Raw genomic sequence first — 25,970 nt, forward strand, 5'->3', positions numbered from 1 at the left:
TGTTGCATACCCTTTTTCTTCCTCCTCCATTACTCTCTCTCTCTCTCTCTCTCTCTCTCTCTCTCTCTCTCTCTCTCTCTCTCTCTCTCTCTCTCTCTCTCTCTCTCTCTCTCTCTCTCTCTCTCTCTCTCTCTCTCTCTTATTTTCTTGTCCCGTCTTCTTCCGCTTGCATCCTTCATAAAAGTCCTGCCTTGACAGCCCTTTAAACTGTCAGTTTTCTCAGGGTTACGGCTGTTTCAACATGTTATTCTGTACTTAAATACCGAAACAAGAGGAATAAGATGCGCGCTGTGCTTCGAAGTAAAGCTCTTTGGCCTTCCGAGGAGCCGCCGCGTGCTTGGTATGATACCGTGGAGGCCGAAGCTAACGACCCGAACCTAAGTTACTATTGTGTCCCCCGCCCCTCCTTCCGCTACTCCACCCCCGCCGCCTCCGGAGCGAGACGAGTCGCTCAAACGATGTACGCAGATCGGAACGATCGAAACCCCGAGGGAAGGGGTAGTCGTCGTTCAACCTCCACGGCTTGCCTTTACTACGCACCCATCTTGCTCTTATATGGCCAACCGGATCACATTGCCCGCCCAAACGATCAAGGAGTTATTGCTGCCGTCTCGGGGGCGGAGAAAAAGCATCGGGCCACTTTGGTGCATCCCGGGTAATATATATATATATATATATATATATATATATATATATATATATATATATATATATATATATATATATATATATATATATATATATACTGTACTGCGAATTGGCGGTGTTGCGGGTGACTGCGTTGCCTTCGTGCAAATTTCATTCGGCACCCCGAGCTTCATGGGGGCGCACTGACCTATGCCGCGGGGCGCTTGACTAATTGTGATTGACGATGGCGCCAATCTGTTTCCCTCAGCGGATGACCCGGCCCCGACTTCAGCCAATCAATCGGGACTCCGGAGAACGAAAGCTCTGGGACGATTCGTTTAAGTACAACCGGAGGGAACAGCATAAAGGGGCGTTTAAACGGAGAGTGTTGCAGCTGACGGGCTTATGTTTTGAGTACAGCATGTCAACAAGTGAAGGCGCGGAATTTTCGTGCGCATTTTATGCCGGAACATTCTGCGTGTCGCGTGAGCGTGCTTAAAGACGGTACTGAAGAAGATCGTGGATGAAAGTTCTCGCCGTCAACGGGAGGGATAGCATTACTGCCACCTTTCCTCCTCTCCCAAGGCTACCCTTCTTTCGCTCTCTCTGCTCCTTTCTCACCAGGTCCCCGGCCTTCGCGTGCATTCTCTGTCTTCCTCGTTGCCACGCTGAGGCCGAGTTAGGGCGAAAAATAATTGCGGATCACATATCAAAACGGGCGGAGGACATTGTATAGGCCATATCAAGTACAAGTTCAAGGTTAATTCCCCTTTAGAAGAAACGGGCTGTAACTTGGAATCTATGGATCATGAATTAAGAAAACTCGAGGCAAAGAAGGGATTCGGGTATTGAAACATGGTGCTGTTGGAAGTATATGCGAGACGCCTTCCTTCTGCGGTGGGCATAATATAGGCCGGTTGTTATTGTTATCGCATTAATTGTCCAACTTTATTTATTTATTTATTTACTTATTTATTTATTTATTTATTTATTTATTTTAACGACCAAAATAATGACTGGCTCTGTGCGTACATATTACATACAAGCATGCGTGATTTAAATGGTTTGAAGGCGCTGGGAGCGCCTTTCATTTTGCAAAAGGCAGGAAACGGTTGATGTTGAAAACGACGGGAAACCGCTTAGAGCCACCATGCAAATTCGTGGAACATGTGTATTGCCAGTGGATGCCTTTTTGAAGAAAGTGGCCATTCTTTGTGACCGGCTTTACAAATCCTAGTTATCTGTAATTATAAGAGAAACGTAATAAGAAGTATCAACAGAACCCATACCTGAACTGCCAGTATTCTTAAGCTGCTAGAGCTTCGTGTATGGGACGAAGTTCTGGAATTTTATGACCTAATATGATAGATAGTTACACAGCAAAATACGAGAAGAGTAGGCCTATGGACAACTCGATAAAGTAGGCCTGTTTGCAGTTTATTGCAAGCAACCCTTAATGTGTGGGATTACACTGCTATATACTTATGTATGCCTGATAACCCCACCCCATTTCTCGCCTGTGCCCTTTTGATCGTTGATTAAAATAATGTTTGCGAATTCGCCCGAAGTGGTAGTCCGATTGTACATAGTAGGCAGCGATGATAAAAAACATTGTTTTTTTTTTCCTTTAGAAATTCGTAGCAATGATTTTCCCGCCCGAATGCTGAATTTGGTGGAAGGAGAGATTGCGGGCTTTCCAGGGTCTTTCATATCAGCGTGGCGCCCTCAACGGCCCGACTCCGTGCTTCGCAGGTCCAACATCCGCAGTGTCCCGTTTCCTGCCGCCGAAGTTGGACGTCAACGGCTCCTACATCGACATTCCGGCCAACAGCACTCTGCGCATTACCTGCTATGGGAGGTACCCGCTCGCCTGGGCCCTGCCACCGCTGGGGGTAAGCGACGGTGTTTCCGAAATCGGCCAATGAGAGTAGTGTAAAGGTGCCGATTAAAGATCTGGCGCGAAACACTTACCTGGCGCCTCAGAGAGGAACTGCGCGTATGTAGATTACGATCACTTGGCAAACAGATTATTAGCTGGGCGTGTGCAGCTTTGGCGCCTGTACACAAATCGATAGCGCCATAGGGCGAAGTTTTTCGGGTCACGATAACATCCATTGTTCTGACACAAATGGTAGTCTTGTGGGTGTCCACGTGGTACAATTGTCGAGCCGCCCTGTTCCTGCGTTTCGTGCTCCCATGCAGACGTTCCTCCTAGAATTTGTCACTTTCACGTGCCAAAGCTGTTGTTGATGATGATGATGATGATTTCTATTGGTTTCCCCTTTGTATCGGGGTGATGACATGTCATCTTACCAAAAAAGACTAATATACCTATGTTTTACACTTTTGGTTCAATACTAGCGCTGCTTAGGGCAGGCACAAAAAGCTTATTAGGCACGAAATACTTTTTTTTTCTGTTACAGGTGGTAACTGTCCTAGGCAATATTCCCCTCTCTGCTTTTCGTCCACCAGCAATCTAATCTTCTTTTCGTCCCCTCGACAGTTAAGGCATGAAGCTAAGGCATGAAGTTAAGGCATGAAGCGCATCGCAGCGGAAAGCTGCGAATTAATTTTGACCCTCGGGGGACCTTTAACGTTCGCCGAAATTTCGACACACGGGCGTTTTTTTTCTTCTTGTTTTTCGCACCCGTGAGAAAAGAAGTTGTTTCTAATTGTCGCCTCTTGTGTTTTCGTAACTCCAACCACGTAATTAAAACCTCTAGAACTTTGAAAGCTTCATGCGTATGCGATAGTATGTAGGTTGATTGCATTGCATCGAGCGCCATCGCGATTGTCCTCCCGTTAAATAACTGGCCGATTGTCGCAGCGAAGCACATTAAACACTGATAAACTGTATAGCAGCACTTAAAGCTCTTTTTGGTTGGCTGTTTTCTTCCTCTGCTCTCAGTAGAGTCATCTTGCCGCGCGGATTCGTCAGTGTGTCGTCATAGCCCACGTCAGCAGATTATCGGGGACGGGGGTAAGAGGGAAACAGCCCTTTCAAACACACGTTTCGCGTTAGAGAATGTGTGTAAATCAACCGTAAAAACTTATAGCGAGGCCTACAAGTTTTGTTGTTGTGGTTCCGTTTATCTCGTAGCCTCTCGGCTCATCGAGTGTGCAGCTAGTCGGGGTTGCAATATCCAAGAAGCTAGGCCAGCATCTCGTATGTTGTCCTGTAAAGCACTGTGGGCAAGCCACCGAGGGCAGTGGAACAGAGGACGTCTTGCTGGAAGACCAGGCCTGTCATCATCGTACGTTTCCTTCTCAAGCCCCATGAGTTCGAGACTTTAGCCTCAAAAGGGAATTAGACAATGTTTAGAGCTCACTTTAGAGTTTTTAAGTTCACATCAACAAATAAAAAAAAAGGAATGGGGCTGTTAGCAGACATTAACAGGGTCCAGAGAGCTGTTTTATTTTTCAAGAAAAAAAAAAGAAATAGAAATGGCTGCCCGGCATAGCGTACGCAGTGCAAGGTTACTTAAATAAATAATACTTAATGAATTTCACCAACTTTTTCCCCTGTAACTGCACAACATGCAATACACCAAACACCACCTACCACCTCGTATGGGAGTGCGTCAAACATCCCAACCCGATTCCATCACTTACATTGGAGCAGCGGGAGCACAGGCTGACCAGCTTCCAGCTCGAGAATCAGGAGTACCTGATCGCCCGGGCGCGGGCTGCTGGGGAGCCTGAAGGCGGCCTAGACTGAGGCCACCACCCACTCTCCTTTCCCCTTCCCTTGCCCTTAAAAAATAAATGTTATTCCTCCTCCTTAGTAAATAACTATTTAAATAAAAACGGAGTACTTCAAATAACTAACTAACAAACTAACTAATTAACTAACTAACTATCTAACTAAATAAATAACATTTTGTGGTTTTCGCTGCGGAAAGAATGCGGCTATTCTCAGTTTCAAAGTCGAGAAATTCCAGACTCACTCGCTGCTTACGGGAGCTTAGATGACGTCGGACCTGTGCCATGGTTCTTTATTTCCCCGAACATTTGGTCTGACGCAGTGTCTGTCCCACGCCATCTATTTTCTTCATTAGCGCTTGCGGCTGCTGCAGACGTAGCAGCTGATAGTGTGCGCATGTCGGAGGCCCGAGCGGCTGAATTATTTATGGAGGCTTGAGCAGGCGGGATCCCCTCGCGGGAAATTTAGTCTGAGTGCATACGTGACGGTTGAAAGCTGAATGGCTTCGGCCCAGACTGCTAGGCACCCATACGTTTCAAAACAGGTCCAGTTAGCGGAGTACATTGACCGCTTCAGAAGGCGAAAGGATAATGGAAACAATTTCGGTCATCATTTGGATCTCCGTCACACAGCGAAGGCAGAAATAAGACAAAACGAGAAAGGTGTACAAAGGGTAGCCTCGAAACCCGAAATCGCTGGAGGTCAGGGACCGAAAAGTGCCAGAAATTTACGTCAAAGTAGCTCACAAAGTAATTTTTTTCCCTGGTTCTTCCGCTTATTGTCCAATAAATCCATTAATTATTGCACCTCGTTATGTAACCTGTTATATGTGCAGTCATATATTCTCATTGTTCAGGTATTCATGATTTAGTAATAAGTACCGTTGAGGTACCGTTTAAGTACTGTTAAAGTACCGTTTAAGTACCGTTTAGGTACCGCTTAGTATAAGTTCCGTTTATGTCCTTCCGCGAACTCCGCGAACTGAAAATAGTTCTTGGAAGTGGGAGGAAAACTGGAAAATACAAGCCAGCTGATGCATCGCCAGAAGCTTGAAATAGACGCCTTGCCAGTAGCCGGTGGTTCTTCACGTAACGAGCGCACGGATGTGAGGCGCAAGTTCGGTGGGAGCTCGATCTCTCTCTCCTCCTTTTCATCGCGAGATAACGGGGATGGAGAAGAGGTGGGAGAGACTTGCCGCTCTTGCATCCCACTAGTTCCAAAGAACTGGCGCGAGATGACTACTCAGAATTCGGAAGGGCTGTACGTGGGGGTCGCGATAACTTTAATAATGCGTCTCTGAAGCCTGTCAGTAGATGCGCGAAGCAGTCAGCCGCCTTAGAGGGCCTTGCTGCTGCCGGAATACCGCTGAATAAAATTTTTCATCAACTTGCCTTTTTAAAGCAAAGCGTTACTATATTTGTCCAGCGATTTCATGGAGGATGCGTAAATGACCTTTTGACCAAAGACACACCCCCGTCGACACACCCCTCGAAGTGCATCGCTTGATTCCCTGGGCCCCCTGTTGGCGCCTGCGGGCGCCGACATCGGTCGCCACCGTCGCTGCGGCCGAGGCAGCCGACCACCCCCGCAGCCTCCCATGCATGCGGCACCGGGTCGTTTCGGGCAACGTGGCTCGTCTAGCGCCCGGCGAAGAGGAACGGTGCGTTCGCCACGAATGAACGCCGCGTTCGCCCGGCCTCCTTCTGTGAGCGTTGCACGGAGCCGAACGGCTTTGAGACGTGGTCGACAATACAGATAGATTAAAGGTTAACCAAGCGAAACGAAGACTCAACCAGACTATAAGCGAAGCTTTTTCTTTGCATATACAAGATTAGCGGAGCTAAGCCGCAGCCATTTTTTTAATCCGAAAGTTTGCTCTGCGGTATAATACGGTGGTGGCACGCGAGCGACGTCACTTTTCACTGCGAAATCATGACTCAGTCGAACGAGCTGCGCTGGTAGTTGGAAAGTCGCAGAAACTGAAGGACATTGAGATGCATACTCCCCCGAAAGCAGGCCTCAGGCTTTAGCAAAGTTCGTTGAGCACAAACAAGCACCTGGGCCTCAAATATCTTGCAATGCGTTCGCTCGCGAGCTTTTTTATTCGTCTGAACTGAAACAGCACTCATATTCCAAAGCACAGGTTCCGGGGGTCTGTGAGTTGCTTTCGGTTAAATTGATGTCGGATAAGGTATTTTTAGGGACTTCGAGATACTTTGACTTGAAATGTGTGCCGAGTGGTTCAAAGTCATGGATGGTCACTTTGCACACGGAATGGATGTAAGGAACTTCAGCGGACTCAGTCTACAAATTGCAACGAACCCCCCTGTCTCAAACACGCAATTTGCTCCAGCACACGGCATCTCATGATTTCATTCATGATGTGTACGTATTACGACGACAACGGTCATTCACATTTATATTCAGAGTACGCATTTGCATTTGTCGACTTGATTGCTACACAACGCTGTAGTTATTACAGCGTTAACTGTTGTGTTTCCCTGTTGAACAACCAGACTAAGTATACGGGCTTGTAAGTGTGGAGTATTTGAGAAAATTTGGATGGATTTTTAAAACCAGCGTTGAAGCAACGACAAAAGCTAAATGTAGAAACTTGTTCCAACGCCTGAAAATTCGCCGTTCTCCGTGCGCGGATGTCGTCATATCCGGAGCTTTTTTAATTATATTTTTCAATTATCCGTTAGTTCGGGGCTTTTGGAAGGCTTAACAATTTTATCAGTCCGCGTATTTAAGAGTGTAACAGATCTATGTTAAAAACTTTGGACAAGGTTGGTCATACGAAACCAGAATAACGTGCCAGAGCATGCAGGGCAGAACATTTTTGGGATCTATTTTTTTTTTCGAAAATAGATGGGAATGAGCTACCAGCAGTATAAATTTTGACGACCTATGGTTTTTGACATAGAGCAGTTAAAATGACTCCCAAGAGTCAGCGAAAGAAAAATGAGTGAGCGAGTTGATTTATAACAGGGGTGGTATTGGCAGCCAAAAACGGTGTATACCTTAGAGCTAACCGCATCTGGTGTATGCAGACGTATTTCACAATAAATTGTGACTCTTACAGCTGTTTCAAGCACAGATGCATTCTTATAAAAATAATCTTCTGCGTGTGTCATTGGTTAGCATAGCAGAAAAACGCGCCGTCGAAGTGTTATTTTCTCTCACTGGTGCCGAACGTTATCTAATTGCAGGACAACGTGTCCCTGCGGTCTTCTATATACGAAGAAGAGCTCGAAGGTCTCCGGCCGTTCAAGAGTGTGTTCGAGCTCAACACCACTGACGTCATGGACCTGGGCCGTTACACGTGCTACTACAACGGCACAACTGATCTCACCAACACTGGCAACTCCACCTCCGTCTACGTTTTCGTTAATGGTAATTCAGTTCATTCACCCCTTCCTGCATGCACGTTCGGGGTTTCCGCGCTCGCAGAGGACGAACAGAGAGCAAGCAAGGGTACGCATACGTCTTGGCGGGGTACCCGCCGTAGGGGATAACGGGATCACATCACTGAGATACTGTTTCGATAGGTTGAATGGCATAAAATGGACGCCATTTGCGACTATTCTATCCTATCCCAACTGCCTTAAACCTCACAAATCACGAAAAATCTCACGAATTCACTTGTCCGACGGGAGTGCCTATATCATTAAAAAAGCTGTGGACAATGTAAGTGCCCAGCGGGCTGCGCCACTGTACAATATGACGCACCTAATAACTTGCTGGTTATGTGTAGGTCATCCTTTCAAAAGGAGGAGCAGGGCTACACAGGCCAGCAAATGCCGAGCCCGGATCAATTGCGCTGGTTAATGTCTCCTGCGGTCAGTATACTTGTACATTTAATTAAGGGTGGACAGGCATATGATAAGGCGTCATCGTAAACCAGGCTCGGACAAAGCGCCTGATCGTAATAAATTTATGCGGGGTGGCTCCGGGCACCATGAGAAGCGTAATATATAACCCAACTGCATCGCATTGTGGATATTGCCTGGTAATTTCAGATACTGTACTATAATACAGCCTGAGACGACATAAAAGGACGTCGTGGCACGTCGCCTCCCCTCGAATCGCACCAAGCAGGTGTCACAAGATAACGTTGTAGGGAATACCCAGAGGAGCACAAAAGGGACCGGCCAAGCGGAACCAGAAGACGGCCCCGTGGGGCCTGTCTATTGTGGCGCCTTTGTCGGCTGTCTTCGCGGTGGGACATAACCGCCTGCGTTGCGCCATGTGTGTATATACCCTCGGCGATGACGCCTGCGTTCTAAAAAAAGATTCGATGTTTCGTGAATGCAGTTTCGTGTCCTTAAAGAAACAGTTCGCCAGGCTTTAGGGACGTCTGACGGGTAAAATGAACAAAATATCTCGAAAATTTTTCTTGTACTTTGCCAGTGTTCTGACGATATTACAAGGCGCGCACCTAAATTTTTCTCTCCATTCCTTCCTCCCACGCTTCCCCTGTGCGGCGCAGACGAGTACTACCTGTTCCAGCCGGAAAAGCAGATGGACCAGCTGGTGTTCGTGACGGTGAAGCACGGGAAGCGGTCGGTGGTGCCTTGCCTGCCGACGCACTCGCGCGCCGAGGTCCAGCTCTGGAAGGACCTGGGAGACGAAGACATGGAGCTGGTGCCCGTGGCGCCGCACTACGTCGAGTTTGACCCTATGAGCGGCTTCATCATCTACTACCCGCACATCTACTACTCCGGACGCTTCATCTGCAACGGAACGGTGCCCGGACGCGTCTACAACGACTCCTCCATGGCCGTGCAGTTCGTCTACCTGCGTGAGTGCGCGCTGCGTGTCTTTATGGGATGCCCACACTCGTCAGAACGGCTCGCATTCTCTTCAAGGAAGCGTATTAGTCTAGAGGACACCATTGAGGTCTGTGGCGAGTCACGCACTACCCTGCTGCCCATAGTAAGACTAGATGGGGCTAGTGCAACCCGCCTTCAAAGCATGTTGTCGGAGTCGTCAATTGCGGAAGTGTGTGCAGTGCACGCATGAGCGATCACTTTACACTTGCGAGGGTCAACTTCGTGGCACATAATTAATAATAATAATAATAATAATCAATCAATCAATCAATCAATGTTTATTAGAGTGCCCAGGAACAGCCGAGGCCTTGGTTCTGGCGCACTGAGGAAGACAAAATGCGGCACTAATATACAGCAGAAACTCACAATATAAACAGTCAACAAGAAGAACGACCGAAGAAGAAAAAAAAAAGCAGTAAAACCCTAAGGATAATAAAAAGGTATTCCAAACACAATTAGACGATTAAGAAACTCTAATGGTGGATCAATGGCAAAAGTATATGGAACAATGGTCACAGCAGTTGGGTGAAGTAAGCAGACATAAAAACGTATTCGCAGATATAGGCGAAAACACAAAGCTTCAATTAAACATGAATGTATGAAACAAAATACAGGAACTGATTTATGAAAAACAGCAACAGAAGATGGAAAGTACCAGACACATCACAATAAATCGGGTGCGATGGAAAGCAGGTAGCATACCGTAATATATGACAAGTCGATGAAGCAGTTACAGCCACAAAGTCACGAATATATTGGACTTACAAACCAGAAACAAGAACTATGAAGACATTTCATACATAAAAACCATATAAAAAACTAAAAAAAAAATAATAATAATAAAGCTTTATTCGATGTTTAAGTACATGATATATTTGCTGCCACACCTAAGCACGAAGTGCTTGAGAGTGGGCAGGCAGATAAGAGCTGCAGCGACCATGCGATAACGCCAAAAAAAAGAGGAAAAAAAAACCAATTGTAAAATACATCCAAGTATGCACTTAAACAGCATTCCACCCTTTAGAAAACAGTGCGAGTAAAACAAAAACAACAGCAAAAACAGAAATGCTACACAATACCAATATCACGCGAATAATGTACTGCGGCGTAGGACACAAATAACGCATATCAATGTATGCTGCACAAAGGGAAGAAAAAATAATGCCATAGCTGCACGCAAACAAAGCAGACAATTTTTTTTTGCATAGAGAATGAACTAGGAAGAAAAAGGAAGCGTAGCCAACAATTCCAGACAATATGCGAGAGCAGGAGAGAAAAAATATCTACAAAAGAAACATACGAACTTGTATACAGGTAATTGCCATGATGCACACTAATGCCGCAATGATGAAGATGTGGATCACCATTAGTGCAACCCGACAGCGACAACCATGAGGCATTGAGATGTGCCGTAAAGTTCTTTCCAATTATTGCTTATCAAAAATCGAGACACCAGTTTTTCAATTGCTTTTTTACTTGCTTAAAGGAGCCATGAAGACAAAGTACAAGTTTGTGTTATTCGAAAGATTTCGTGTTTTATGGTGCCCCCAGCGCTTGTCGGAATGAAAACGTAGCTTTATTCACTGATAAATTAATTATTTAAGTTAAAATTTTGATTTTCCTGCTAAATCGTGCGTTTTCGTGGTCTGCAATGCCATCACAGGAACGGACCGCTCTGCAGCTGATTGGGAAGCATCGTTTACCGTTAGTCAACCTAGATGGCGCCACTATACCGTGGCAAGCCGTTTTCTGCGTTTAGTTTGTTTTTGGCCGTATTTAAACCCGGCTTGTTTTTTGTCAGGGAGAAAATATTCGTTTCATAAAACATAGTGCTCGCTCGACAAATATGCTCACGTAAGACACCGTTGCTTGCGACAATCGGCCAGTGTCACCTGAGACAACCCCAAAGCCCCGCAGTCCTGTGCAGCTAAACAAAGATTAGTGAGTGCAGTACCACCAGCAGCACGCATCGGTACTTTTATGTTTACATGTGCTTTCGTAACTTCCGGTGTTTGTCCCACCATTCTTACGGCTTTAAAAAGAATGTGCCCTAAATCTAAGCGCAAATAGCTCGTTCGGCAAGCTTATGAGTTCTGCCTAATTTGCGTTTGCTTTTGCCGCCCTCCGACAATCCCAGAGCTGGCTGGTATGACATCATAGGTTCTGTTGCGGCAAATGAGCTAGTGGATCGCGTGGCCATTCCCTTTTTTCCTAATTATAAAGCTTATTTGACCGAAGTTTACGTTAAAAGTGGTGTCAGTATGATTCTAACGAGGATATCTTTTGAATGAACGAAACGTGTTTTCTCTTCATGGCAAACAATCACTTCAGTTGTGTTCCCGAAGAAAAGGAAATATTCGCGCCTGTTTTTGGTTCTCTCTTGGTCCACAGCCCCGGTGCACATAGCGCCGAACGTGATGATTGAAAAGGAGAGCAGCTTTCATCCGGTGCTGAACGACACCTTCACCCTCAATTGCACCGTCACCGTGGAAATAGGCGTCATGTTCCGCACATCCTGGGATTACCCCAACAAGAATGTAAGTTGCCTCTTGGTGCCCTGTGGCTGCTTATTACTCGGAGCTGTTGGTGTAACCTTTAAGACATTCCCTAGCATATTTCTTGGAAATATGGTATGCGCAATACCAAATGATTAAGAAGGCACAGCCATGCACATTTCTGACGCTGCAGAAATTCGCGCCTTCTCGTTGGCTTAAAAAGACCATGCAACACTTTTGATAAACGCTTTCACTCTTTCCTTAGCGTCTGAAAGCACGTCGAAAGCTACAGTTATCGCCAGCACGGAGCGGCACTGCGTGATTTGTTCGTAGGACCAGATACGCCTTCCGTTTCTGCTTTCTTTTTGCGGCTTTATTTTTAAAGTTGCTGTCGAAAAGTGAACGTTCATTGCTGCAACTGAAGGAAAACCGTCCAACAGCCGCTACATGGCCTTAGTGACGTAATTAGGGTCGTCGAAGAACGTCAAGACCGGGAGCAGGAGGAGAGAAACGTTTATTGGAGCGGAACGTGCTGTTGTGGGTGGCCTTCCTAGTCCGGATAGCCGCGAGTCGTGGCAGCTGCTCTTGCCCGAGACACGAGGTTAACCTGCGTCTCTAGTAGGCAGCTGGTCAGTTCGCACTCCCATTGCTCCAGGGAGGGGAAGGGATGGGATTTGGGTTGTAGGGGCAAGCCCAGACAAGGTGGTATGTGGTGTTGGTGTTTTTACAGGATGGACATTCGTAGGGATACATGGTTGGTGATATGTTGTGTAGAATTGTTGTGTTGTAGTATGTCTGGGTTTGTAGTCGTCGCCAAAGGCGTGCGTCGTTGGTGGAGATGGATGAGGAGGAGAGTAGACGAGGCGATTTGGACGGTAGTAGTACAAGATGTCTGTGTAACGACTCGGAACTGGGAGGTGATTGAGGGATTACGGTGGGTCTTCTCTGCCTTCAGGGAATGCCCAGGTAGTTAATTCGCGGGCAGCGGCATGTGCTGCCTCATTCACTGGAAGGTTGGCGTGGCCTGGTGTCCACACTACGTAGATGGAGGGCAGCTTGTGTATGCGTCGTAGTATTTGAGGGCTTGAGGCGCGATACATCCTTTTTGATAGTGGCGGCATGCTTCCTGGGAGTCCGTGATGATGACAATGTAATCTGTCGTGGCTGTGGTTGCAGCTAGAGCTATGACAGTTTCTTCTGCTGTCATGGAGGTGGTAGTGGATAGCGTGGCGGACGTCAGGAGGGTTTCCTGGGTGTTGAGGGCTGAGGGTTGAAGGCTGAGGGTTGAGGGTTTCCTGGGTGTTGGATCCAATCCAATCCAATTTGATCCAATTCAATTTAATCAAATCCAATCCAATGCAATCCAATCGCGGCGGAGGCGGCGGCTCCGGCGCGCCAGCTGTGCGCCGTGAGACGTCACTGCTCCTTGCGCATGCGCAGCACGACTCTCCAGGAGCCATGCGACACTGCTCAACCTCGGCCAGTGTAGCTCACGCTACAAAAATTTTTTTGAGCGAGTTTCGAAGTTATCTGTCAGGCATAGAGCAGTAATTTTTGGCTGAGGTACTTTGCGACCCCATAATCTAAGTACTGGGTGTGTGGGTAACTACGTACTGCAAGCATTTAACATTTCAAAGAAAAGTGGAAAAAAGTGTTGCCGGGTCCCTTTAATGCGCAGAGCCACGTGCGACAACAAAGTTGGTATGAGCATCTCCAATACAAGGGAATAGGAGCAAGATTGACAAAGCTCTTCGTATACGGACAATCTGTTGAATATTTTTTTGCGCCAAGCTTGACCAATCGCATCACGAGTATGGGACGCTGTATACCGGGTACTGGCCAGTAAGCGACCATTATTTGGGGTAAACATATTTTGGCCAGTGGTTACGCCCTGAAAATTTTAGCTCCTGTGTTATGCAAAGCCCATACGTTCAGCGTATTCGAAAGACATTCGAGCTCGTTTTAATCTTCGCCGTAACAAGCAAGCTGATGGCTCCGTACCACACTTTACACTATGAGTTTATTAGGTTTCAGCCATATTTACAATCGTTCATTACATTATTTCTTGGAAACGCGAAACTGGAACTTGAGCAGCGTTTTTACTCCTGCAGCGCGGACGTTTTCAAAGCAAGTTGAAACAACCAAATGTAGAGGAAGGGAAGGTAGCTCCGCTTGCACTGCGCTTTCCTTCGGGAGCTTGGTTAGGACTTTCACTACACTGGAGCACCATTCAGGTATTTTCAAAAAAAAAAAAACAATTTCAAGTTTATTTTTAGTAAATGCTGTATATACACTGTCACTTCGTCCTCACAAAACAGCTTTTCCTTGGCGCTCTTTGCCCTTAGTCGGACTTGTGCCGTAAAAACTCAATCACCACCATCATCATCATCATCATTATCAGGTGAAAGAAACATAAACGGGTAAACAAATAAAATTAAGAGAAACATTGGACGAAACGACAGGCATCATCCAGACTGGAGAGGGAGGAAGAGCGAGAGAAGGAAGCGCCTTAACTGTGTCTGGTAGTTTGTTACTTCCGTCTTGTCTGCTCGCTCTATTTTGTATGAACAGTGAGTCTTGACCGCAGACCGTCAGCTTGAGTCCGTCATCATTGAAATTTCGACGGGGTAGACCTAGCCGTCTGACACTGCCTAATTGTCGTTGGGTAGAGCTGACACTGACTAGAATGAAGTTGATAGCGCTCGATAAGGCTGAAGCCTGATGCATGGGTTGCTCTTACTGGTGCTGCCCTCCATATTCAGAGTTCGCGCATCGAGTCAACGAAGCCCATCCGTCACGACAAGCCTTTCGGCCAGGATCACTTCGTGCTGTCCGTGGTGACGTCACAGCTGACTGTTCGCGACGTGCAGAGGAGCGACGAGGGCTTGTACACGTGCTCGTGCCAGGACCACGACGGAAAGACGTACAACCACTCCGTCTTCGTCTCCGTCTACGGTAAGGGCCCGCTGGGAACACTCGTCTTCTACCATTTATGCTCGGCTTAGCGAACTGAGAAGAGCATACAGGTTGCCTTTGTTTTTACGTCTTTTAGTCAAAATATATTGCGCTTGTTACAGGCTGCGATAACTGGGATATGCTTAGTGTTAAGGGAGAATTTAAACGAAGGGAGCATTTCAACGAACCTTGTGTGCGTTCTTACATCGTCCTTCCCGCCATGACGCGTCGCGCGGGCTCCGTTCCACCACCGCCATTACGAAATGCGGCTCTCTCGGAGATCGAACACCGTTTCATACGCAAATGTAATTCTGCGGACGCTGGTTTTTTGGGGTTTGATTAGAAGAAAATGCAAGTCAAACGTGTTTTACGTGCCGTAGTCGCACCTGGACTATGAGGCGCACTCTAGTGGAGGGCTGCGGATTAATTTAGGCTACCTCGGGCTCTGTAACGTGTGTCAAAATCTGTACACTCGAGTTTTTTTTTTGCCTCAATCGGGAAATATGGCTGCCGGTAACGAACAAGCAACCTGTGCAGAACTCAGAAAGACCCTAATCGCTGAACAACCGCGACGGGTGCTGTGCATTGCAAAACGCATCTAGAAGACAAAGCTGTGACATAATCCGAATGCAATACTACCTATAACTAGTTTTTTCTTGGTTACTGCGACTTAAAGCTCGCTCGAACGTGTTTTCGATGGAAAAGAATAAGCCTCAAACTTTGCACGCTGTAGCCACCGGGGAATGAAAAGGCTCCCTTCCGCCTGAGGTCATTGGGTGCCACTTCGCTTGTGCAGAGTCCGAGCAGCTGGCTCACGTGAACCTGACGACGGACTTGAACACGTCCGAGGACTTCGTGCACCCCGCCGGCGGCACCTTCAAGATGGTGGTGACTGTGGACGCTCACCCGAGCTTCGCCGAGACGCGCTTCTGGTGGCGCAAGGACGGCCGCACGCTCATCGATGGCGGGGACCTGCAGCTCACGTACCGCGAGCCGCACGCCATCCTCCAGAAGGCCAACGCGCGCTTCGAGGACAGTGGCCAGTACACCATGTACGCGCGCATCCAGAACGCCACCTCCAGCATCACCATCAACGTCAGCATCTCGTGTGAGTCGCCGCACCACGTGCCTGCGGTACCTCGAGTTGTACTTCAGTTGCCCTGTGTTGAGTTGCCGTGCTTCAGGCAGAATTCTACCTCTTAAGGTCTGTTTGCATGAGCAGAGAGAGATGGGAGAGAGAAAGAAAGAGAGTCACTGTTGCCTCGTACGTTCGCAGCCAAACCCGTGGTGACGATGGTAAACAAGACGGAGCTGTTCGCTCCCGGCGTCAACTACACACTGGTGTGTATGGTGCAAGGCACCGCCCCGATGCGAGCCTGGTGGGAGTGGCGCGAGTGCGTGGATCCCCGGGCCTGCGACGAAGACGGTTCCAACAGAGCCTTCACACGGCTGGCCGCCACCAGCCCCCACAAGAACGGCGCCGCCCGCGGCCATCTGGTGCGCAGCGTCGACGGACTGCGACACCGAAACGTCACCCTCTACCTTCGGGCCCACCAGTCCGGCCTGTACCGCTGCGTGGCGTCCAACTCGCTCGGCACGGGCAGCGCCCTGGCCAGGTTCTACGTCACGGGTGAGTGCGCTGAAACCTTTCTGGTTGACTGTGTTGGCACGAGACGGGCAGTGACGGACGAAGATGCAATAAATCGCGTTTCATTAAGTGCGGAGGGGCCCGGCTTGTCGTCGCAGCTAGTCCGCGGTCACGGCATCAGCCACCCTAGTAACGTAACGCGTAACGCACCCAAGGGCTTTGTTAAAAATCACCGCTTTCCCTGGTCGGCATCGAACCTGGGTCCCTCGCGTTACGAAGCCGATTCCAAACCCATGTGGCTGCAAAGGCACGCGTTGTATGAAAAGTGTTCGGGGGATCTTTGCGCTGCGCTGTTGCCACGGAGGCTGCCGTTGCTAGGTCGCAAATAAGTACGCAACAACAGAAAATAACAAAAAAATCATGAATTCACGCCTTAGTTACCCCAAAGTAACAAAAAATCAATTCAGTGTCTCTTTATGCGCGTTATGATGATGATGATGCTTAGCGGATTCACCTTTGTAACGGGGTGGCGTTGCACAGCGACCTTAGTCGTAACGCGACTGCGCAATCACCTCGCCAAAAAAAGAAAAAAGAAACTTTATGGAATTCTTGTGCTAATCTGACTTTTTTGTTCGTATGTCCTCCCAGATTCTTCTCTGCTGCTTTCCCACCAATTTTCTAAACTTCGTTTACTAACCTCTACTGCTGTCCAGTTTATTTTTCCGTTAAGCTTAAAGCCAAAGGCTTCCGGAAGCTGGATGTCTTTCTCACTGAGGACTGTACGGATACTTTTGCATTCCGTTACAATATGTCGCATGGTTTTTTGGCTCCCTGCCGCTACCTGCCCACAGTTCTTCCTCTGTGTACCGGGTCGCGGATAAGCGTTTTTGCCCGCATGCAACCCGCCCGGGCTTCAAAAAGCAATGCACTCCCTCCGGTATTCTCAAAAGCCTTTCCCTCGTCATCTTCCACTTCCCGATTCTGTAGAGATCTAAGGACTTATTTGCGTCCATCCTCTTTTTCCAGGTCGTTGTCTCTGATTCTTTCATTTCATTTTTTATTGCCTTGGTAGTTTCCTCTGCACTTCCAGGTTTCATATACTTTGCCCTGATCCTTCTGGTTGTGTTCCTCCACTGAATGCCCACGCTTTTCATGCAAAGATATCGTAATACTCTGGCCGCCCATCTTTGGTCATCAATATTTATAAGTCGTTCTTCAAAACATATTTTGCTCTGTGTTTCTTTCACTTCAAAGGAGGACCATCCCATGTCTCCCTGCACTGCCTCATTTGGCGTGATGATGATGATGATGATTGATAGTGGTATCCTTTTTGTACCAGGGTGATGACGTATCATCTTACCAAAAAAACAAATATACCTGTTTTATACTCTTCGTTTAATACTAGCGCTGCTCTTACGGCAGGCACAAAAAGGTATTAGGCACAAAATACTAATTTTTTTCTGTTACAGGTGGTAGCTGTCCTAGGCAGTATTCCCCTCCCTGCTTTTCGTCGACCAGCACTCTAATCTTCTTTTCGTCGCCGCGACCACCTTGAAGTTAACTCCCTCTGTGCTACCCTTAAATCCCAGGGCTTCTTCTAGAAGCCGAATATTTCCCTCGTGTAGATTTGGATGGATACCCTCTCATTCTAACAATATGTGCCACATAGTTTCTGTTTCTTTTCCGCAGACCACGCATACCCCATCATTTGGTGTATACTTCCCCACAAATCTCTTAGTTCGCAAGCAACCTACTCTAGCATCAAAAGGCAAACCACTGCCCTTGGAAACATCGTAGACATTTTCCTTTCCGATGTCCGATTTCGCAGCTCTGTACATCTCTAACGACGTTTTAGCTTCCATTTTTTCTCTCCATTCATTCGTTTCTATCTGCCTTGCCTCTTTTCTGGTTATCTTGGCTGTCTTTGATTCTCCACTTTTCTTTCCGTATTTCATCGTTTTATTTACCCACTGCGTGTCCACCCTTTTCATAGGTAGCTACCTAAAAACCTTAGCTGCACACCTACGTTGATCCATTGCTCTCAACCTCCTCTCAAAACATATTTTACTCTGCGCTTCTCGAACTTCAAACGACGCCCAGCCCATATGCTCTTGCACGGCTTCGTCAGTTGTTTGTCCATGCTGCGGCGCCCTCTCGTGACTTCTTGTGGTATCAGCGCATGGCTGGTACTGAAACTAGTCAAAAAAGGGCGCCACAGCCCCTCTAGCGAATCACTGCGACGCACTTGACAGCTTTCACTTGTAGTGGAACTGCTTTAACTTTTCTTATCATTTCAACTCGGCATAATCACTAAATTTATTAAACTACTTGGAAGTATATTTATAAGCTCGGGTGGGAGGCGCAGCGCGCAAAACACTCACTGCGATAAATTTCTGGTAGTCAACAGGTCACGCGTACAAGAGTCCCGCTTGAGGCACGCGGCTGCGTGTACAGTTTAATTTTCTTTATTTAAACTTACTGGCCAGTTTCGTGGTAAATTTATTGGGAAGGACAAGATAAAGTTTGTGTACGATAAGAACAAATGGAGCAGTTGAGGTAATCAATGAGCGATCAAGAACGACTTAACATAATGGTACATTCATAAGGAACATGTACCATTTGAAAACCTATGTCAGAACACAAGCGTAGTTCGAGCGAAATTCTGCTGTGCATTCTTCATGATTGTGGCACCCTTGTCCAAACCCGAATTTCTCCTTTGTACGCGCAAGTTCCGCATGGCCAGTGCGTGAGGTCATCGCGAATTGCGTCTTCATAAGGTCTAACAAGTGCATAAATTCAAAAATTTTGGATCCCAGCTCGGCAGCATTGAGTTACGTTAAAGTGAGTTAAATACGTCAAGGGCAAAATACACGGACCATATCTATACATTTGTGACTGCATGACAAGTGTTTTCGTTCTGCTCACGGGACGCTGTGGTGTTCTTTCGAGGCAGGCAACGATTTTTGCGTGCAAGGAAATCAATACAGCAGGAAGAGAAAAGCCCGTGCAATGGCGTGTTTACGGCGCTCTCTTTTTAATGACGATAGTCTTTCTTGTGCTACTTAAACGCAGAAATTTTGGTCTGTCTGTATGTCAGTCTGTGACTCGATTCAGCCACGCGGCCAAAGTGAAACAGACGCCTGCGCAATAGTCTTATATACCCACAGCCAAATATAAATGTTCCGGTGTCAATGTTCATACTTGTCAACATTGTTGAACGCGAACATGACATGACGCAGGTATTAGGCAGGGAATTAATATATAAGTGCCATATTTGCAGTGTTCCCTTATTTAAGAAATCATGGGTGTATGGTTTTTGCGATAGCAAAATACTACAGCAACTGCAGAAAACCGTTGCCTGCTGTTGCCCGCGCTACTCGAGCTCCTGGCGGTATTTCGCAACAGTAACGAAAGGTTCCACCAGATATGTTCCGTGTTCCGCTTGGAACGCTCGTGGGGTAGCGAAATGTGGTTCTATCAACGTTGGAGTAGGGTGCCTCGATTCACGCGCGTCTCCGCCGTACGCCAGCGCTGACATCGATACACCCGACTTGGAGCACTGGAACGCAGCAAACGTAATTTTACTTGAGCAAACCTCTAGCGTGTTATCTCTGAGAGGAAAGAGACGGGAGAGGGACAGCATGAGAGGTGACCGGGAAAGAGAAGGGAGGCATTTACTTGCCAGGGGCACCAGTCGACCATCATCTTTCGTCGACATTTGCAACAAGAGGAGCAGATACGCGGCCATTTTTTGTTGTTCTCTCCCCACAATGCTCTAAGGTGGGACTGGGGGTCGTGAGTTGAATGAAGCAGCAAAATTGTGTCCGTCCTCCCTTTGCCGCCGCTTCTTGCAGACGCCAGAGACGGCTTCCAGATCATCGCTCCCGACGTGATGCCGGTAGACCAGGACCGAGTGAGGCTGAGCTGCTTGGCGAGCCAGTTCAAGTACACCGACCTCACCTGGAGGTGGAAGGCGAATGGGTCCCCACACTTCGTCACTCTCAACGCCAGCGGTGAGCGCCATCACCTCGTCCTGTTGGCCGCCATCTTCGGAAGCACGAACGCCGCGAAGTTGGCAAAGCTAGCCTTTAAAGACGATACTCTTTGTTGGGGCACCTAAAACCAAACATTTTGGTCTGCCTGTTTATATGTAGGGCCGTCTGACTTGATTCAGCCGCCCGCCCAAAGTAAAACAAAATATGCACAACAGTCTTATATGCTCTGAGCCAAATCTAAACTTCTAAGTCCGTTGTTCATACTTGACTACATTGTTGAACAAGAACAAGACATTACGCAAATATAAGGCGGAAAATCAATATATGAGTGATATTTGCAGAGTTCCCTTATTAAAAGTTTATGGATGCTCTGTTTTTGGGATATCAAATGAAATACGCCATAAATTGCAGAAAATCGCCGCCTGCTGTTGCCAGCGCCACCATAGCTCGTGGTTGCATTTAAGAAATCAAACGACAACAGCAACGAAACGTTCCACTAGGTAGGTTCCACGTTTCGCTTGGAATGCCAGTGGAGAATGGCAACGGGGTTCTATAGACGTTGTAGTGAAAAGACTCAATTCACGCGCGTCTTCGCCGTACGGCAGCGCTGGCATCGAGGAACCCGGCCTGGAGCAGTGGAACGCGGTAAATTTAAATTGACTTCAGCAAACCTTTATTGTGTTAACCTTGGGAGGAGCGCGACGCAAGAGGAAAAACATGAGAGGTGAGCCAGAAAGTAAAGGGAGGCATTTACTTGGCAAATGTCGTCAAAGGCTATCGTCTTTTGACGATATTTGCAACGAAAGGAGCAGATACGGTGGCAATTTTTTTACAGTGTAACTTATAATAATAATTATAATAATACTGCTTCCTTTCCCATCAAAAGATGCAGGAGGCTGTGGGCAAAAGCTGCCCGAAGAAGCAGCTTGACAGAAGCCCACAGCCCCCTCTACATGACAATCGTCTGAGCAACGCACGTCAGAAACAAGAAATTAAACAAACAAATAAGAAAATAGATTACACACACAATAAACGTGGAATAACGCTTTGCCAAGTACACGTATGCACGAGAAAAGACACGTGTCAATAATGCCAATAATGCATCACAAACCCTTTCGCGTTGAAAAATAATAAAACTGCACAGTTTTTGCGCTGTACAAATAAAATCAGTACAACCACAACAGTCGTGAAAACAATAAGAAAAAAAAAACTGTCGTCGATTCCTCTGTCATAGGAATCGGTAAAACCCGAAAGTGAAATGTGCAGCGAAATCTGCAGCTGAACATAATTTGCGGGACGGCGGCTGTCTTGTGGGTGTGCTTGGCGAGCGATGTCCTGCTGGCGGGTCGCTTCGGCAAAGGTGTACTGGCGTCATTTCCGGGACGGATATGACGTCAGTGAACCGTTGGGGAAGAGGAGGAGAAAAGCGAAAGGAAAGGCCGAGAGGTTATCCAGGTTTATAGCCTGGATTGCTACTCGGCACTGGGGAAGGGGTGTTCAGGGGATGAAAGAGAGTGTAGGCGAAAAAGAGGGCATAGGAGCACGGTCGCGCACACACTGTAGTCCCTTCGTGGGCACTATAGTCTTTCGTCCAAGTGTGTGTCCTTTATGAAACGCGGAAGCGCTTTTGTTGCCTTCTGCGAAGTCGATTGTAGGGGTCGTTTTCCTAGAATAGTATCTAGTTTGAATGGTTGATTGTCCAATCGGCTTGGGTATCGCGGCATAAACCACTTTCGTGTTCAAACATAAAGCCCGAAAACGAACAACCCCAAGTATAACGTACTCTTTAGTACTAAAGGTTGCTTCCCCGCAAGAAGACCCTGTGTGCAGGGGTGCACCCTTTAGAGGCCGCTTGCTTAGTTGTATACTGGCGTCACTTCCGTGACGGATATGACGTCAGTCAAATCTTCGTGTATCAAAACACTCTGGTGTTATAATTTATTGCTGTTTTCTTTTAAAAAGTTCCGTGAACACCTCGTCGGATTTATGTTCAAATATCAGCAGTCGTGTTACCTACCGAAGCCACAAGCTTCCAACACCGCTTCCAGTACAGTTTATAAAACAGGAGGGAGCATAGAGTTTCATGAAACTCTATACCCGGAGGAAAGAATGCTCCACAAGAATGAGCTAGTAAAGCGTGAAGCGGCGGCGGCTGAATGGCTGATGCCTGTTCGCAGGTATGCCTGCGCAATATACAAAGAAGTATTTCGGGTGCGCCTTAGTACGCGTGCTGTGACTGTGAGCAAGAGATAGCGCCAGCAGGCCCGGCGCTGACCTAAAATTCTCTCAATTACCCTACAATGTATCGTTTTTTATCTACGGGCAGCTTTAACTTGGAGCTTTAGTACGCAAAGTAAGCATGCTGTTTGTGACAAAACGTGAAATTCATTGTCAAATTACGCTGAGCGACAGATGTAGTGGAATTTTGTTCACGCTGAAACTCTGATTCCCTGAACGGCATCTTCGTCCCGAAGGCTACGTAAATTAGACAGAGGTGGCACTATAGCCACTAGAGTGGCTGTAGGCGGCACTGGCTAACACCTGAAACGAAAAAAGAATCCACGCAAATATCAGCTGTAGAAAGATAATTTAAGGAAAACTTGCAGGGAATTCTTTAGAAACCTGCGGGGTAAAATTTCCAAAAATTGGGTATTTTTGAACTTAGAAATGGGGATTTCGCTCCCCACTACGGAACATCACTGTTCGTACTAACCAAGGATTGAGTGCGCTTTTTAGAATGCCTTGATATCACAGCGAATTCAATGTAAACTTTTCAACTTGTTCGTCGTGGGAGCTTGGACCTTGTTAGTGGTGCTTTAACTGACGCAGTCGACAGCATGGCCAAAATTCAGCATGTGCAACACAGTCGAGGACATTCGCGAATCTTATCAAAGGTCTAAGCCGGAGTCTCTTCAACAGTTTTTTTCTTACCGGAGCCACTTATGCAAATATAGTACATTCATTTCTGTCGAAATCTTCTGCATATATTTTTAATGACGTTGGTGTAAGACAGAAGATGTTTCGCGAAAACGAGAACCTTAGTGAATCGAAATAGTGGGGAGCATATATGACGCAATGGTTAAGAGCCAAACTTTGTAAAAAATAGAACAGAATTAGTACAGTTTACAGTTAAGCCTCGTTATAACGAACACTGGAATAGCGAATTATTGGCTATAGCGAACTAAATACGAACTTCGGTTGGTTACGCTTCATTTCAGTGGCATATAATATAAGAATTTAAGCCACATATATACATTTTTATAACAAGCCTTAAACCGCGAGAGCCGCGCGCTATATCTTCTGTAAGAATGCAATATTTGGTTCGTGGGAGGCTCAAAACTCGAAAGATAACATAAAAAACACAAATTAAAAAAAAAAGAAAGATAAGTCAACCATTTTTTTAATCGTTTGAAGAAATAAGAATGTAGGTTTTGTCAAACGGACTGTGTTCTGTTGTGATTTCGCGTTCTCATGTTCCAGCCCATTTAGTTTGATATGCCACAAGCAGAGAGGTAAGGATTACCTCGTTTGTAGTGGGTTCGAGGCATAATGCGTTTTTGCATGAAGGATTTTTGCGCGAGCCAGATTGCCGCTTTCTTGGAGTCGATTTTTACCTCTACTGTTGCAAGGAATATCGGATATAACAAACCAATTTACTGCCCCGACCATACTTCGTTTTAACGAGGTTACCAAATTTCATTGCAATCAGTTTTCGTTGTAATTCAATACTGTGCGTGCACGCTATTGCTTTCTTTTAAGGTGGCAGGCGTGTCTTGTCCGTTGCAGATACCCTCGACATCAGGATGTCGGCGACGGCATTCTCGAACAACCTGAGCCTGCACTTCAATCCCATCGGACGCCACCAGTCTGGAGGGTACGAGTGTTTCGGCTACACCCGGGGATCAAAGCAGCGGCACATCGAGTTCGTCAACATTGCTGTTCGAGGTGCGGTCATCTAACGCAATTCGCCCGTGCACCGAGGCGCTTTGTACAAACCTCACGTGTTTGCTTTATTTAGAAGCGTGCTCTCGACAAAGTACGGCACAGGAAGACGCGCCGGGACGAGCTTTTATAGTAACGCGCACCTTTTGACAGCCTTGGGCAAAATATATCTTCCAACTCAGCCGAGAGACATGATAGGAACTAATAAACTTTTAATTAACAGGATTCATCTTCAGAAATGCTTTATCCGTCCTCCGAACCTGCCTGAAATGTTCTCGTTTGGGAAAGCTTTGAGTCTCGGAGTGATACTACTGAGGGAAGTTTTTATAGGAGTTTTTATAATTTTCTGTTAAACTTAATCCTGGCCGAAGTGTTCACCTGCGAGTACCCGAGTAATGCGTTGTTATTGATCAGGCCCAACTTCTGATTGAAAAGTCGGCACCTGTGCCTTCAACTAAATTTAACCTCAGACAACGCCCTTTTTTCTATCTATCTGCTAAAAGCGATATATACCGGAAATGTTATTCTACGATTTTTCCGTTACATTGATGGCAACGCAATGCTTTTCACCGACGAGTCAACACTGAGATCATCCTGCCGGAGTCGTTCCTAAATGTCGACGTCCTCTCTCTCCTCCTTTTCGCGCGCAGGCATGCGTGCTCCGGAGTTCAACGAGACGAACCTGCGCAACGAGGTGCAGCATGACGTGTCGTACATCGAGCTGCACTGCTCGGCCACGGGGCTGCCCGAGCCGAGCATCTCGTGGCTCAAGGACGGCCGGCCGCTGAACATGAGCGGCGTGGACCGCTTCAACGAGGGCCACTGGCTCATCAAGCGGAAGGTGACGCCCCAGGACAGCGGCTTCTACCAGTGCCGCGCGGAGAACAGGGCCGGCGCCATCTACGCCAACACCACCATCGAGGTCGCCAGCGGTGCGTATACATTTATCGTGTACGCTGTTTTTAATCGTGTCCTCTGGAACCGTGAAGAGGTTCCCGTCACCCCCGTAATGACGGGTGATGGGCAGTCGTACAGCGTCACTCCTCCCTCGAGAGTGTCCATAGTCTTGACAACTACCTCGTCTTGTCGGAGGAGGAGGATGAATAAAGGTTTTTGTAGAGCAGTCAGCCCTGGGGAAGAGGCCTCATTCCTGATCCGCTTGAGAACATCCGTATTCTTGGGCTTTCTTCACCAGCCAAAACTTCCTCAGTCACACACCATGTGCTTAGCAGCAGATATAGCACGCCTGCTTCCCTGTATAGCCCCCAGACACATGCGATGCCCCCACGGCCTTCTTGAAGGCGTGTTGGGGCAGCCGTGAGAGCTTATGCGCTGAGCAGCGCATATAACGTGTACTGAAAACTCCGACCATTGGAGCGGTGCCAGCGGAAACTGTACACAGTAATACCTCATTAACTCAAAGTCGTAAATTCCGCTGAAAAAATTACAGATAAACGGACTTTCGAGTTGAACGAAACGCCGAAAATTTGGGGCCAGGTCCCTGAAATAAGAGCTAGAGCAGGCAACGAAAAAAAAAAAACCGCTCCACTGCACAGGAGACCTTTCGTAATAAATGCAGGACAATTCACAAAAAAAGCGAATTTTTAATATTGCGGAACGAAGTTGCTTGACCCGTTGGATAGAAAACCGCTTCGGCGGCGGAAATTTCAAAATTGCTGTTCGCGACCGTAGTTCGTCCGTGGGAGCCGTTCGGCGCGTAGCGGGAGCTAAGCGTTCGCACGGAGTCCTTATCAGCTGCCTGTAACGGACTTGCCTGGTGTGGTCTCTGTAAACATTTAGAGATATCCGTGGTCCCCCCGCCCCGCCCCC

At 47.2% G+C, this 25,970-nt stretch overlaps 1 protein-coding gene across 2 annotated transcripts in view; it reads left to right on the forward strand.

Moving 5' to 3' along the window:
• Positions 1 to 25,970, forward strand: part of LOC144174565 (vascular endothelial growth factor receptor 1-like) — a 111,207-nt gene that overhangs the window by 71,907 nt on the left and 13,330 nt on the right. For both annotated transcript variants that reach the window (XM_077703337.1, XM_077703336.1), the window contains exons 2-11: positions 2,380 to 2,519; positions 7,543 to 7,726; positions 8,823 to 9,134; positions 11,557 to 11,702; positions 14,423 to 14,615; positions 15,412 to 15,723; positions 15,892 to 16,245; positions 20,058 to 20,216; positions 23,985 to 24,143; positions 24,791 to 25,072. In XM_077703337.1, coding sequence (XP_077559463.1) covers positions 2,380 to 2,519; positions 7,543 to 7,726; positions 8,823 to 9,134; positions 11,557 to 11,702; positions 14,423 to 14,615; positions 15,412 to 15,723; positions 15,892 to 16,245; positions 20,058 to 20,216; positions 23,985 to 24,143; positions 24,791 to 25,072 — 2,241 coding nt within the window. The remainder of the gene's footprint in view (positions 1 to 2,379; positions 2,520 to 7,542; positions 7,727 to 8,822; positions 9,135 to 11,556; positions 11,703 to 14,422; positions 14,616 to 15,411; positions 15,724 to 15,891; positions 16,246 to 20,057; positions 20,217 to 23,984; positions 24,144 to 24,790; positions 25,073 to 25,970) is intronic.

Source organism: Haemaphysalis longicornis, unplaced genomic scaffold, assembly GCF_048455015.1.
Source record: "Haemaphysalis longicornis isolate Haplotype H1 unplaced genomic scaffold, Haemaphysalis longicornis Haplotype H1 scaffold_3, whole genome shotgun sequence".
Classification (NCBI taxonomy): domain Eukaryota; kingdom Metazoa; phylum Arthropoda; class Arachnida; order Ixodida; family Ixodidae; genus Haemaphysalis; species Haemaphysalis longicornis.